Here is a 15,704-nt window from a genome sequence, read left to right on the forward strand (position 1 = left end):
CCCTGTCATCACCGTTCGTTAGCATCGTCCTAGAAGGTCCAGGCAACTGAATAAGATGCAAGATGAACAAAAAGGCCTTGCTTCTGAAAAGAAGTACTCAAAAATGTCACTATTTTCAAAAGATACGTATTCCTGTATTTAGAATTTGATGTTATTTGGGCGCTCTGCACCATTATGGCCAGAGGCCCTGGAACAGTGGGACCTTGCCTCAGAGCACAGCTGCACCCCTGTGTGGTCCAGGCTCACCAGCGCCTGCCCTCGGGCTCCCTCGCCACATTTACACCCTCGGGAAATGTGTACAGACACAGCTGTTCTCAGCCAGTGGGAGCCTGAGCAGACGTGAAGACTCTTAATGCATGAGATCCGGTACTCTGCCGTGGAGGCACTCACCAGCACATAATCGATGCGGCCTTAGATCTGGCCCCTAAGCCACCCCTGTAAACATAATCTGAACCCCCCTGTCCAAACCAGGGTGATCTTCTGACCCAAGGTCCAGCGTGGTATTTCCCTGGATGCTGTTGGCTGACTTTGGTGCAGGTGCCAGCACCCAGGGTTGATAGATACTGAACATCATAAGGTGGGTGCCAGGACAGAGTTTCTCTGATGCAACCACCTCAGGAGTCAGCTTTGGAAATGATGGCCAACAGTAGCTAATAATAAACTAATAACGCTGGGCGAGAAGAAAAGGAAGATGGCATTGGCTGGCTGGCCGCCCTCCTTCCCAAGGGTGCGTTATAAAAGCTGTGGCTTCAGAGCATTCACACAAGTCAGCAGTGAACCCAAAGGCACCATGGCTGCCTTGGGCATCACAGTTGCCCTGTTGGTGTGGATGGCCACACTAATGCTTATATCTATCTGGAAACAGATCTACAGCAGCTGGAAACTGCCCCCAGGCCCCTTTCCACTGCCCATTATTGGGAATCTTCTTCAGTTAGATATGAAGAATGTTCCAAAGTCTTTCACCAAGGTAAGAGAATTATTGTTGGTTAGGGGAGGAGAATTCAGAGATTAGACATAGTGTGTGTGCATTCAATTCACTGTCAGACAAGTTGTTATTCAATTCCAGCCTGTTAGGAGTGAACTGACTTAACAGTAGCATCCAAGAGGGATATTAACGATATTTAGTTAGTGGTACAGATTGGACCTTGAGCTCTTGAGTGGGCATTGGCCGTGGCTGGCCCCAGAAGCCTGCTTGAGTCGTGGGTTAAATGCTTTGTCAGTGGATGGCTAGGTGAGGCCAGTGTGCCTGGGGCTGCTGCTGTTCACCATCCCAATGTAAGGAGGACCATGTGTTCCCACAAGATGCACACTGTAGATGCCAAACTACAGAGTACAAAGTGGTGTTGACCCACCTCTGGTGTGGTTCCACTGTCCACAGCTGTTGTGAATAGTGAATGAGCTAACGAATCTAAAAACTGAATGAGTTGCTAAATCTATTCCATGAGTTAATAAAAGAATGCCATAAAGCACCTTACATGTGGGGAAAGTGTTTGAGGTAAGGGAGATGTTGATAGTGCTTTGTGCACCATGGAGGATGGACTTGTGGAGGTCAGGACAGTGCTGACTCAGGGTCCTCCTGCAGCACCGTGGGGTCTGGGACTTCGGGGATGGCAGACAGTGGGGGTGATGGGGCAGATGTTGGCAAAGGATCCTCAGGGGTGGGACAGGAGCCAGCCCACCAAGTTAATTTTGTCAAGGAGCCCAGGCATTCTGGGCCCTTGCTCCCTGCAGAACAAAGTTTCTATGCGAAGGGTCTTCCCTAGTCAGGCTGGACAAAGACTGTCTTTTTCCAGATCCCTCTGTGTTCTCTTGGTCAACAACAACTTTGGGTTTTAAGCGTGGCCCACCTCCTCCCTGAGTTCCCAGTGGTCTCACTTGGCTCCTTGCTTGTCTCTGCAGCTAGCAGAGCAGTACGGGCCGGTATTCACCTTGTACCTGGGCTCCCAGCGCACTGTGGTCCTGCATGGCTACAAGGCGGTGAAGGAAGCTCTGCTTGACCACAAGAATGACCTTTCTGGCAGAGGAGAAATCTTCGCATTCCAGTTGCACAAAGACAGAGGTGAGCCCCACTTTTCAGAGGACCCCTATGGTGGGTGGGAGCCAGGGAAATACCAGGGATGACGATCACCTAGCACAGCGTACAACCAAATGGAAGAGTAAAGAGACCCTCAGCAGTTCAGGTGCTTAGGACAGACTTTACTGAAAGCTCCTATGAAAGACTTGTAACCAAAAAAGCAGGACCTCCCGCACCATCACTCTGACCAGCAGGACAGGTGTGTTATAGAGAAATACCACAGAGGGAAATGCCTCTGGCGGATGAGCTGTGCTTTCCTCCCAGAGCTCCCAGCCTCCTGGGGCCACAGTTTGGAAAGCTCTTCTCACTCACAGCGCCCCCTGCTTCTGGGTGTTGGTGCTCCGTGCCCCGAGGCCCCTCACCTAAGACCAGGCACGGATGCCCCCGAGGTCTGTGGGGCTGTGGGCAGCTGCAGTTCACATTCTAACCCTGGAGGCCTCTGATACGCCACCTGTGCTGTTCTGAGCACAAAAGCCCCGGCTCGCAAAGGGACTTCCACGGGATCCCGTCCTGCCGGCCTCACCTCTCTTGGCAGCCTGTGTCTCCAGAGCCTGGGTTCCCATATCGAGAATAGGCAGTTGCCTCGTATTAGGGATCTGGTGGTCTGAGTGTTTACCGGACTCCCGACTACAGTGCCTACCTCCTGTGTCTCCTGGGACATCCTGGAGCCCCTGCGGGCACCTGCTCATAGCTCCTCCAGCTCACAGCCCCGTGAACTTGCTGCCCACCACTGCCTGTCCCCTGACCGTGTATGCTGATTCTTTCCCACTTGCTCACTGTCATTTTAGCATCCATATTCATCAGGGATGTTGGTCTGAAATTCTCTTTTTTGGTGGGGTCTTTGCCTGGTTCAGAGATCATGGTAATGCTGGCTTCATAAAAAGAGTCTGGAAGTTTTCCTTCTGCTTCAATTTTTTGAAAAAGCTTCAGGAGAATAGGTATTATTTCTTCTTTGAATGTTTGGTAGAGTTCCCCAGGGAATCCGTCAGGTCCAGGCTCTTGTTTGGGGGGAGGTTTTTGTTCACTGCTTCAATCTTGTTACTAGATATTGGTCTATTCAGGTTGTCAATTTCTTCCTGATTCAGTTTTGGAAGTTTATAGGTTTCCAGGAATACATCTATTTCTTCTAGATTGCATAACTTATTAGCACATAACTGTTGATAATAATTTCTGATGATTGTTTCTATTTCCTTGGTGTTAGTCGTAATCTCTTTTCATTCATAATTTTATTAATTTGGGTCTTCTCTCTTTTCTTTTGGATTAGTTTGGCCAATGGTTTATTGATCTTATTGATTCTTTCAAAAAACCAGCTTCTAGTTTCATTGATGTGTTCTACTGTATCTCTGGTTTCTACCTTATTGATCTCAGCTCTAATCTTGATTATTTCCCTTCTTATGTGTGGATTTGGCTTAATTTGTTTTTGATTCTCCAGTTTTTTAAGGTGTAAAGAGAGCTGCTGTTTTCTGGATTTTTCCAATTTTTTTGAAGGAGGCTTGGATGGCTATGTTTTTCCCCCTTAGGACTGCCTTTGCTGTATCCCGTAGGTTTTGGACAAAAGTGCCTTCATTCTCATTGGTTTCCATGAATTGTTTCAGTTCTTCCTTGATCTCCTGGTTGATCCAAACATTCTTAAGCAAGGTGGTCTTTAGCTTCCAGGTGTTTGAATTCCTTCTGAACTCTTCCTTGTGGTTGAGCTCCAGTTTCAAAGCATTGTGATCCGATATGCAGGGAATAATCTCAGTCTTTCGGTATTAGTTGAGCCCTGATTTGTAACCCAGTATGTGGTCTATTCTTGAGAAGGTTCCATGTGCACTTGAGAAGAATGAGTATTCTGTAGTTTTAGGGTGGAATGTTCTATATATATCTATGAGGTCCATCTGGTCCAATGTGTCATTCAGTGCTCTTGTTTCTTTATTGATTTTCTGCTTGGATGATCTGTCTATTACTGAGAGTGGCATGTTAAGATCCCCTACTATTAATGTATTAATATCAATATGACTCTTTATCTTGATTAACAGATGTCTTATGTAGTTGGCTGCTCCCATATTGAAGGCATAAATATTTACAACTGTTAGATCTTGGTGGATAGACCCTTTAAGAATGATGTAGTGTCCTTCTGTACCCATTCTCAACAAGATCCTAGCTAATAGAATCCAACAGTACATTAAAAAGATTATCCACCATGACCACGTGGGATTTATCCCTGGGTTGCAAGTGTGGTTCAACATTAACAAACCAATCAATGTGATAGAACAAATTAATAAGAGAAGAGAGAAGAACCACATGGTCCTCTCAATTGATGCAGAAAAAGCATCTGACAAGATACAGCATCCATTCCTGATTAAAATGCTTCAAAGTACAGGGATACAGGGAACATTCCTCAACTTCATAAAATCTATCTATGAAAAACCCACAGCAAATATCCTCAATGGGGAAAAGGGGAAAGCCTTCCCACTGAGATCCGGAAATGACAAGGATGTTCACTCTCACCACTCTTGTTCAACATAGTATTAGAAGTCCTAGCAATATCAATCAGACAAAAAAGAGAAATAAAAGGTATTCAAATTGGCAATGAAGAAGTCCAACTCTCTCTCTTTGCAGATGGCATGATAGTTTATATGGAAAACCCAAAAGACTCCACTCCCAAACTACTAGAACTCATACAGCAATTCAATAATGTGGCTGGATACAAAATCAATGCACCGAAATCAATTTTTTTCTTATACACTAACAGTGAAAATACAGAAAAGGAACTTAGAGAATCAATCCCATTTGCTATAGCACCAAAAACCATAAGATACATTGGAATAAACCTAACCAAAAAGGTAAAGGATCTGTACTCGAGGAACTACAGAACACTCATGAAAGAAATTGAAGAAGACACAAAATGATGGCAGACCATTCCATGTTCATGGATTGGAAGAATAAACATTGTTAAAATGTCTATACCGCCTAAAGCAATCTATACTCTCAATGCCATTCTGATCAAAATTCCACTGACGATTTTCAAAGAAAGGGAGCAAACAATACTAAAATTTGTATGGAATCAGAAGAGACCCTGAATTGCTAAGGAAATGTTGAAAAAGAAAAACAAAACTGCGGCATCACATTGCCAGATTTCAAGCTTTACTACAAAGCTGTGATCACCAAGACAGCATGGTACTGGCTCATGTAGTTTTAGTGAGATTCTAAAGTAGATGAGGAAGAAAGCAGTCTCCCATCTACCCTAAAAACTCAGAAGCCTCTAGTTTTTCCTTAGTTAACTTTGGTGACAAATCTCTAGAATACCTGTATCCACTTTATGCAGAAATTTCCAAGTGATGTGCTTATAGCTGTGTCTGCTGTTCTTATGTGCTGTCCCCTCATTCCCATCGACATGCACAAGGTCGAACCCTGTCACTGTCAGTGACATTTGATTTTCTTTCTTGGACGTTGTGGGCTGGTTTTACATCTTTGGGGTTGCCGAAAGCAAAGTTAACTTCCTCAGTTTTTATCATTAACACAAGAGGAGCTTTGCTGCCCCACAAGAGCAGGAGTTGTGGGGTCAAGGAGCTCCATCCTGGTTCCAGGGAGCCCTTATCTGCCACCCCTGGTCCAAGTCATGGGCCCCTGAATGCAGCCAGGTAGGGGCCATATTCACATTCTGTGTGTTGGACTCAGGGGGCTTTGTCCTGTCCTGGCTGTGGTTCCCAAGTCCTATTTTCACATGTGCCACGTGGCCCAGACCCTGTCCATGGGACACCTCTGATGCCCTAGACATAATGATGCAAATGTTATCTGTCAACATTATACTGAGCACAGGGCCCACATTAATTCCAATAAATTTCACTTCAGTGAATGTTTATGAGGCTCTGACCCAGAAGCATTACTGTCTCTATTTCAGCCTGTTTTGGGTTCCAAAGTCTTAGCTCCTCTGGGATCTCCCTCTCTGTCTCTCTATCTCTGTCTGTCTCTCTGCCTCTGTGTTTGTCTCTCTGTCCCTCTCTGTCTCTTTGTCTCTGTCTTTGTTCATATGTCTCTCTGTCTTTGTCAGTGTTTTTCTTTCTTCTTGTATTCCTCTGTCTCTCCGTGTCTTGTCTCTCTGTCTCTGTTTTATCTCTTTGTCTATGTCTCTGTCTTTGTCTCTCTCTTTGTCTTGTCATTCTGTCTCTCTTTGTCTCTGTCTCTCTCTCATCTCTCTGTGTCTTGTTTCTTTGTCTCTGTCTTACCTATTTGTCCCTGTCTCTCTTTGTCTCTGTCATTCTGTCTCTCTGTCTCTGTCTCAGTCTCCAACTCTTTCTCTCTGTCTCCCCTTTGTCCCTCTGTCTTTCTCTGTCTCTGTCTCTCTGTCCATTGCTCACATTTTCGGGCCTCTCCCACCTTCCCCCTGCTACACAATTCTTTCCAGAGCCATCTTAAAATTGTCTGTCTCCTTGTCCACCCCGCCCAGCCCCCATGTCACAGCCATTTAGGTCCAGGGCACTCCCACTTTCTGCATTCCCTGTCAGCTTCTCAACCCTTAGCCCACAGCTCTGGCCTCTGGCCTGCCAAGGGCACACTCTCTAGTGACCCCCGCTTGTCTGCCCCACGTCCTGGGGCAGGATCTGTCTGCTGCAGCCACTGGAGCCACTGCTGAGACGTCAGTGGACCCCCCAGACACGTGGGGGTATGGTCACACATGTCTAGGATCCCTCTTGGGCTGCCCAGCTGTGTCCCCGGCATCCACCTAGCAGGCTCCATAGGGCCCTGCAAGCACCCAAAGCTCCTCATGCACAGACCCAAATGCAGGAACCCAAATGCCATCCCTCGATGGACGTCCCCTCTAAGGAGGACCCTGGGTGCCATGTACCCACCCAGCACTCCCACCCAGTCAGGGGCCATGCTGTCCAGCCAGCTGTTGTCTCTACCTCATGTTCCTTTCGGGTGGAACTGGGCCCTAGTGTGTCCAGTGCCCCCTTCCCGCCTCATCTCGCACCTCCCGGTCCCTCTCAGACCCTCCAGACTTCCTTCTAGGATGCGCTGTGCCTCGGCCTTTCTCAGACTTCTGCTTGCCCCTCCGAGGGGAATGTGCACGAGGTCTCCCCATATCCAGAGGCTGGCAGAGTCTGGGAGCCGAATGACAGCTCAGGTTTCAGTAAGGACACTTTTTAATTTGTAGTGTGGAAGTTCGAAACCAGTGGAAACAGCACAGCTTCTGGGAAAGGGGCAGGGGCTTTCGCTGGTGGGCAGCTGTGGTTTTGTTTCACGTGGGAAGACTCTGGGCAAAGTGGACAAAGGCAGTAAACTGATGGTGGGAAGAACACCGGGGGAGGTGAGGTGTCAGGTGGAAAGCCAGCCTCGGGGCACCAGCCAGGCGTCTGGACACCCAGATGCTTGGGTGCCCAGGCCGGTCAGTTCACCACTTGGGTCCCTCCCGCCTGGAGCCGCTCACCTTGTCCCTCTGCCCCAGGGCATGCAGTAAGTGCTCTGCTGTCCCCTCTTCCCCAGGGATTACTTTCAACAACGGACCAGGCTGGAAGGACACCCGGAGACTCTCCCTGACGATGCTCCGGGACTTCGGCATGGGGAAGCGTGGCAACGAGGAGCGGATCCAGAGGGAGATCCCCTTCCTGCTGGAGGCGCTCAGGGGCACCCGGGGTGCGTGTGGCCACCGGGTCTTTGCACACATGGTCTGGTGGGCAGCCTTGCTGGGCCTGCGAGACCCCGGACTGAACTGAAGCAGTTGGAGCTGAGAGGGTTGCCTTAATCCACAGACACTGTCTGCAGCTCTGGTCCTCTCCATGTCCGGTGTGTTTATCTGGAATAACTGGAACGTAAAGGGACCCCCACCCCCCACCGCAATAGCCTCCCACAAGCCTTGTAGAATTACAGGGATGCTTAGGACGACAGATCACAGACTCTGGAAAGTGTGAGTGGGTGGGAGCCGGCCTGACCACTCCCCTGTGTTGCAGGCCAGCCCTTCGACCCCACCTTTCTGCTGGGCTTTGCCCCCTGCAACGTCATCGCTGACATCCTCTTCCGTAAGCACTTCGACTACACGGACGAGACGGCTCTGAGGATCCAGAGGCTCTTCAACGAGAACTTCAGGCTGCTCAGCACGGGCTGGCTCCAAGTGAGGCCCCTTAGTCTGCACTTGCCCTTGTCTGCTCCTCTGAGGTTAGGAAAAGGATGAGGACGGGACCTGGGGACAGGAAGACAGGACCACAAAAGCCAGGGAACCCCCAGGGCTGGTGCAACTCACCATCTGAGAGCCTGGATGTTGCTTCTGAAGACATCCATGGGCCCAGTGTTTGCCTTGCTGACCACGGGAGACCGTTTTACCCTTTAAAACAGGACCCTGCTAACACGCGACCCCACACACCCACAGCGTGGTGCGGAAAAGATACTGTGAGCCCAAATGTTCTAAATATCACAATATGACATCCATGAGTTCAAGTCGGAGGACATATATAGCCCAGTACATAAAACCATGTTGCATCTGGACAAGAAAATAGAAATCCCTCCCCCTCTTTTTCTAGCTTTATAACATTTTCCCAAGCTATCTGCACTACCTGCCTGGAAGCCATTGGAAAATGTTAAGAAACGTGTCTGAAATAAAAGACTACACTTCGGCAAGAGTGAAGGAGCACCAGCGGTCGCTGGACGCCGGCTGCCCCCGGGACTTCACGGACTGCCTGCTCCTGGAGCTACAGAAGGTGCGGTGCGGACGCCGGCCCCCGACCCCACCCAGCTTGTGGGCAGGGGCGTGCAGTGCACATGGTGGTTGACGCTGTGACACTCCTGCGGCCCCCGGGGGCATGTTCTGATGTTCCTGGTCTGACCGCACCCTGGCTTCATGTGACCATCCCACCTGTGCTAGAAGTGTGGGGACGCAGACCTTGCCTGCCCAGCTGGCCTCACTGTCCACACGTTGGGCAGCAAGGTGGCTTTGCTGGGGACGCCCTCAGTGGCTGCCAGGCGGGTGTGTGGGCCCCTCATGGTGGTTCCTTCCAGGCTGTACTTCCTCACCATTTCAGACTTTGATGACTGTGTCTCCTTTGGGGAGAAGCCTTCCACCCTCCTCATCAGCATGTAAACCCCAAATTGTACATGACTTCACGGGCTTCCAGCATCATCTCTTTGACAGCCCTCTGGGACCCCCACCCAGATGGTGAAGCTTCTCCTCTCTCCTTTGACATCTCTTTGCTTCTAGAACAGTATGTGAATTCCTGGACAACTGCGGGGGGCTGTCTGAGAAGCTCTTCCATGAGTGGGGCTCCTCACTGCCCCTCCTGGGTGTCTGGCGTCCTGGTGACGTCCCTGCCTCCTCGACCCAGTGGTGCTGACTATAGGTGTGGAGAAGGCCCAGGGAAGCGTGTGGCCCTTGGGTTGTTAGCATGGACCCCACAGCTCAGTCCCGGGCAGCTGGAGGTCATGGCTCAGGACTAGGGAGATTCTTACTACACTCCTTGCTCCCCCACCCCCCACGACTCCGCTCTGTAGGCGGAACACCAAAGCTGCACAGCCCAAGGGAGGAGCACAGTCCTGCCTGTGGCCGGTCTTCTGGGAGCCTTGGTTTCCCTAATTGTGCCATGGAGATGATCATGTCTCCACAGGATAACTTCATGCACATCTGCCCTCTTCTCTCTGTGGAGCTGACAGCAAGGCTGTTGGGTGTGTTTGAGGTGGAGGGAGACAGAGGTCTCTTTCTCATCCACCAAAGAGCTCTTCTTTTTTATTTTTAAATTTTTTTTAATTTTTTATAAACATATATTTTTATCCCCAGGGGTACAGGTCTGTGAATCACCAGGTTTACACACTTCACAGCACTCACCAAAGCACATACCCTCCCCAATGTCCATAATCCCGCCCCCTTCTCCCAAACCCCCTCCCCCCAGCAACCCTCAGTTTGTTTTGTGAGATTAAGAGTCCCTTATGGTTTGTCTCCCTCCCAACCCCATCTTGTTCCATTGATTCTTCTCCTGCCCCAAAGGGCTCTTCTTATGGAGTCCCTGTGTGTCTCTAATGTCTGCAGGAAAGATACAGTTCGGAGCCCTGGTTCACCCTGGACAATATTGCTGTGACTGTGGCTGACCTGTTCTTTGCGGGCACAGAGACCACCAGCACCACTCTGAGATATGGGCTCCTGGTTCTCATGAAATATCCAGAGGTCGAAGGTATGCTGCACAGGAGACAGGGTTCTGGGGCCACACTTTGTCAGGCCAGAGTGTTTGGGGTGCAGCTTTCTGCCTGTGAAATGAAAGGCTGGCCGTGCTTGCTAAGCCTCATGGCAGTGACATGGGGTTCACCACCTGGGTTCGGTGGAAGTGCTGCTGTATGATGGGTGCCTGGTGCTCTGGGATGCCGTGCCCCGCGCCCCACTGACACATACCTGACTTCAGAACGGAAGAGCCTGCAGCAGCGTGTGGAAAAGCCAGGCCTTCTGCATTCTGCTCCACAGAATAACCTACTTTTGACAGTGAAAATAATGTCTACCTTGCCCTGGAACAAGACCTGGCTGGCTACACATAGCACAGAGAGAGAGGGCAGGGTGGGGTGAGGGTGTCCTCATGCCTAAGACCTGCCCCAGCGTCCCGGCTGCCCCTGGGCTCTGCTCCGGGAACACTAATCACCCTGAGGCAAGCTTGCTGCTGCTGCCCATAATAACTTGGCTCCTGCTGTGTGCCAGGCGTGGGTAGGAGCCCTGAAATACACTGTGTTCTTAAGGGCAGGTATTTTGGATACGAGGTAATTTCCCTCAGGGATGCGGACTGTGACCTGTGCAGGATCAGACCTGGCCCCAAAGGCATTGCTTTTTCTGTCTCACAGAAGGGTTAGGGGTGAAGGAGCCCAAGTCTCTGGAGCAAAGCCTTCCACAGATCTGAGAACTTCTGACCAGTCTGGACCGGGGGGACTATAGCCTGAGAAACTGTGATTAGTTGTGAGCAATCTCCCATATAGAGAAAAAGACAGAAAGTAAATAGGACTGACACCCTCACACCATTGCTGGATCTGACATGTGTTAGCCTTCACAGGAGCTGCTTTGGGGCTCTTGGAAACCTGTTGCCGAAGCCCTGCCCACCCCAGGCTTGTCCCAGGACTGTGTGTCACCTCTGCACTCAGCTTCGTACCCTTAGTGCTGGTTCAGTGTCAGCATGAGTTTCACACTTTTACCTGGGAACCATACAGCACACGACTTTGTCATTCACTCAGCATACTGCAAAGGCCCCAGCAACTTGTCAGTAAGGGAGGCCCAGACTCTGCTCCTCCATTCTTCATGCAGAAGGCCACATGCACCCGTTTCCATTCTGCCTCTCACCTCCACAGCTCCTGAAGCATGCAGTAAACCAGCCTGGGGTAATAATTAATACAGAGATTTCCCTCCGACTGAAATTTCTAAGACCTTTTGTTACCCTCTACTCCGGGCGTCAGGTCAGGCACTGGGTTAGCTGCCATCAGCTAGCAGCTGGCCCTAGCCTCACAGAGCGTGACTCTCATTGGCCTTCGTGGAGGAATTATCCAAGGGTCCCCAGCATCCAGGACACCCCCAAGCACTGCTGAGGGTGCCCTGTAAGCCTCTGCTGGGCGGTGAGTGGGTGTGAGCTGGCCCGGAGCGGGTCCTTTGCCTCTGTCCTCTTCACGTCTCGGCAGAGAAACTCCACGAAGAAATCGACAGGGTGATCGGGCCAAGCCGCATCCCTGCCATCAAGGACAGGCTGGAGATGCCCTACATGGACGCCGTGGTACATGAGATTCAGCGGTTCATCGACCTCCTGCCCTCCAACCTGCCCCATGAAGCAAACCGGGACACGGTGTTCAGAGGTTACATCATCCCCAAGGTCAGATGGGGCCTGGCATGCATGTCTGAGCACCACCCGCCAGCCCTTCTGCTGGCCCACGGGAAGGCAGGGTCCCTTGACAGATGTGGCTGAATGGGGGGGGGGCAGGCCAGTGTTCTTCCCCCTGGAGTGCTGCTTCCCCAGCTGTCCTCACATGGACCTGGTGACCAAGCCGTGGAGGAAATGGAAGGGAACCCTGGGCCAGTGCCTGGCTTTGTGGTACTTCCACCCCAGGAACCACGGATAGTACCATCTAGCTGGTGAGCTCCTCCCGTGATGAGATTAGAGCTCTCGCTTCTGTTTAGAATCGGCCCCTGACTGCCTCCCATCTAGTCCTGAAGCAGACGACGTCTCCTGCCGGGAGCCCCCGTGGAAAGCCCATGTTCTGGCAACTTCACTGACGCCAGCCTTTGTTCCTTCTAGGGCACGGTTGTAATTCCGACCCTGGACTCCCTCTTGTTTGACAAGCAAGAATTCCCTGACCCAGAGACGTTTAAGCCAGAGCACTTTCTGAACGAAAATGGGAAATTCAAATATAGTGACTATTTTAAAGCATTTTCCGCAGGTGAGAAGAGGGAAGATGTAGGGAGGGTCTTCCCTGGGAACTGTCCCTCATTGCCGCTCTCTGCCGTGGTCACGCACTGGTGCGGGGACCCAGATGTCTTCTTCCCGTCCACAGAGGCCAAATGGCATCTTCTCGTCAGAGGTCCTGGGAGCGAGAGGGATTTTCCCTTCTGCATAGCAGATACCGTTCTTCAGCGCTAAAACCCTACCCAATGGTGCTTAGTGAAAATCCCTCAAAACTTTATTACCTAATTCTCCATACTTTTAAACAAGGGTCAGTAACTGAAACCTCAGGGTTGGTTACTGAGACTCACCATGGGACACTCTGGCCTTCCCTAGGCTGTGTCCTCGCGTCCTCTCTCAGACCCTTGGTCTCTCCCAGGGCACTTTCAGTGCTTGGCGGGAGGGAGTCCATGTAAGCAAATCCCTGATACTCCGTGTTAGAGGCCGCCTTCCAACTGTGGCCCCACTTCTTTCCTGCAGGATGTTAGGGGAGCACTGGGCAGGGATCACTGTTCCAACCCCATATAGGTTTATGCTGCTGAGTCCTGGTGAAGGAGACCATATGAAGCCCTATCCCTAAATATGTCTATCACAGATATTTTTATACTGAACGGTGTCATGTGCTTCCTTCTAAGGGGCAGAGAGGGGTCCGTTCTGCTTGAGGGTGACAGTTTACCCACAACCCCCTCCACCCAGTCCCCCGCCCCGCCTCACCTGTGCTGCCTCAGAATCTCAGGAGCACTGTTGTCACTTCCAGGAAAGCGGGTGTGTGTCGGAGAAGGCCTGGCTCGCATGGAATTGTTCCTGTTCTTGACCGCTATTCTGCAACACTTTAACCTGAAGTCTCTTGTTGACCCCAAGGATATTGACCTCAGTCCCATCGCCATCGGGTTTGCCAAGATCCCACCCCATTACAAACTCTGTCTCACTCCCCGCTCAGGCTGAACACCACCCCCACCCCTGCCCCAGGCTCTTTGGGGCAAACCTGGAGTTAACCCAGGCCCCCACACCCTCTCGGCTTGGCCCCTCCAGGAAGGCCCTTTCTGCAGAGTCTCAGTGAAAGCAGTCGGCTTCACAGGGAATAAATCGGGCTAGAGATGCTGCTTTCCACAGTTATGTGCATCAGATGAAATTTGGCAGCAAAGTCCAAAAAAGAATGTATAAAGCTAATTAAACAAATTGAAACAAACTGCGACCTAGTTGAGTCTGTGCTGGGGTCCTTGGAAACAAGGGTGAGCGGTACTCTGGAAAGGTAAACACGCCTTTTCCAGGAAAGCAAAGTAGCCCAGCCACCAGGGTTCACAAAAAAGAATACCAATGCTGTTTTGTAGTTTGGAAAAGCAGAAAATAATAGACCTTTGAAGGCTTGTTAACCATGTCAAAAATGTATCTGCTACCATCTGTCCCTGGGATATGACGTTGTTCCTTTGGGTTCACTTCTCAGCATCACGTGCTATATTTTAAGATTAAAATATGTCTGAAAAGTCAACATAGACATCTGTTTCTATCTCTTATCATTAAAACGTGACTTTGTACCTGGAACAGAAACTCTAGGCTCGTGGGAACCCCGGGTAGAATAAGGCAGAAGTGAGGAGATAACTAGCGATCAGTCTGCTCAGTGAACTAAATCATGTCGTGAAGCAGAAGAGGAGTTTGGAACAAGAACTCTGTCCGCACCCTGTCGGCTCTCACCAAAGCCCCCTGGGTGCTCGGCCTTCATGCTCTGACTGCCCACCTGTGGGACGAGACTGATGGAGGCCCCTCTACCCCATAGCCTGTGAGGGCTGGGCCGTGGAGGCTTGCAGAGTCTTTGGAACCTGTGGGGCAACCAGAAGTCCTGCATAAATGTTCCTTAATAAAATGAGTAATTTTCGAAGCCAGTTGTGTAGCAGCTTTCAGTCTCTCTCTGGCTGACCTCCCGCATCCCTCTTATATGGGTCCTGTGAGGATCATGGGCCCCCCCAGATAACACAGGATAGTCTCCCTGTCTTAGAGCTCCTACCTTCATCCCACATTCAGAACCCCTTTTCCAGGTAAGATAGCATAGCCCCGGGCTCCGGGATTGGGACGTGTGTGCCATCCTACCCACCACGAGGCACTAGCAAAACCAACACTGACAGAGGGGCAAATCACAAACTGAGGGATGGCTGCCCCATTCTGAAAGCTGTCTGTCATTTTCCTGACACACCTACACAGAGTAATACTGCTTCCAACAGAAAAAGATAAGAACGTGTCTTTTCATTTTCTCTGGGAATTTAAAGTGAGAGAATGTCTAGGAAAATCCTAAAGTACTCAAAAGTGATGGAAAACGTTGGGAGGGAGAGTGGGGGGTGTTGGGGTGTGAGCGCTCAATGGATTCGGGCAGCAGCCAGCTCTCAATAGACTTGGGTTGGTTCCTGATCAGCACATTCCAGAATGCCTCCATGCTGTGGTCTCCTGAGCTCCAGCTCTTACGAGCCCTGTTGTCCCCTCAAGGGCAAGCATGGACTGCCAGGTAAAACTAGCTGGAAAATTAGTCTGAACTTAAGAAACCCTCCACTGATCTGAACCACCTTTGGCAGAACAGAAAGAGAAAGGGTGGGGTGGACAAGGGAACAGAGGAATGACTTGGTCTGTTTGCTGTAACGAGGTGCCACAAGACTCGGGCTTATCACTGACTGAAAGGTCTGGAGGCTGGAAGTGCCAGCTCCAGATGCCAGCAGAGTGGGGTTCTGGAGAGGGCAGATGGCTTTTGGGTTGCAGATGTATGACTTCCTGCTGTGTTCTCATGTGCAGAAAGGGAACTAGGTAGCTCTCTGGCCTCTTTTCCTAAGGGCACTGATTTCCTTCATGGTCAGAACACCTCCCAAAGGCTCCTCCTCCTAAGACCATCACATTGGGATTAGGGCTTCCACATAGGAATTCTGGGGGGACACAGACATTTAGTCTATAGCATTCCATTCCTAGCTTCCCCGAATTCACATCTTCCCAGTGTAGAATACCCTCCCTCCATCCCAGCAGCTTCAAAGTCTTACTGCTTGCAGTCAGCGTTTAAGTCCAAAATCCTTTCTCCTCTAAATACCCACTAAATCAAATGGGGTGAGGCTGGAGGCACTGTTTCTTCTCAAGCAAAACCCCTCTCCAGCCGTTACCCATGATGCTAAAGGAGTTATGTGGTGGGGCAGGCGTCTGATAGACACTCCCATGTCAAAAGGGAGAAATGGAGTACAGAGCCTTTACCTCCTTGGTCAGGCTTATTCTCAGGTGTCTTATGACTTTTGGTGCAA

General features: G+C 50.5%; 1 protein-coding gene across 1 annotated transcript; it reads left to right on the plus strand.

Moving 5' to 3' along the window:
• Window positions 1-749: 749 nt before the first annotated feature.
• Window positions 750-13,927, plus strand: CYP2E1 (cytochrome P450 family 2 subfamily E member 1). The gene is made up of 9 exons (XM_082719037.1): window positions 750-967; window positions 1,900-2,059; window positions 7,541-7,690; window positions 8,005-8,165; window positions 8,572-8,748; window positions 10,068-10,209; window positions 11,684-11,871; window positions 12,295-12,436; window positions 13,196-13,927. Exons 1-9 carry the CDS (start codon window positions 791-793, stop codon window positions 13,381-13,383), a joined length of 1,485 nt encoding a protein of 494 aa, XP_082575163.1. The 5' UTR covers window positions 750-790; the 3' UTR covers window positions 13,384-13,927.
• The last annotated feature ends 1,777 nt before the right edge of the window (window positions 13,928-15,704 follow it).

The sequence above is a fragment of the Mustela nivalis genome (assembly GCF_964662115.1).
Source record: "Mustela nivalis genome assembly, chromosome: 2".
NCBI classification, from domain to species: Eukaryota; Metazoa; Chordata; class Mammalia; order Carnivora; family Mustelidae; genus Mustela; species Mustela nivalis.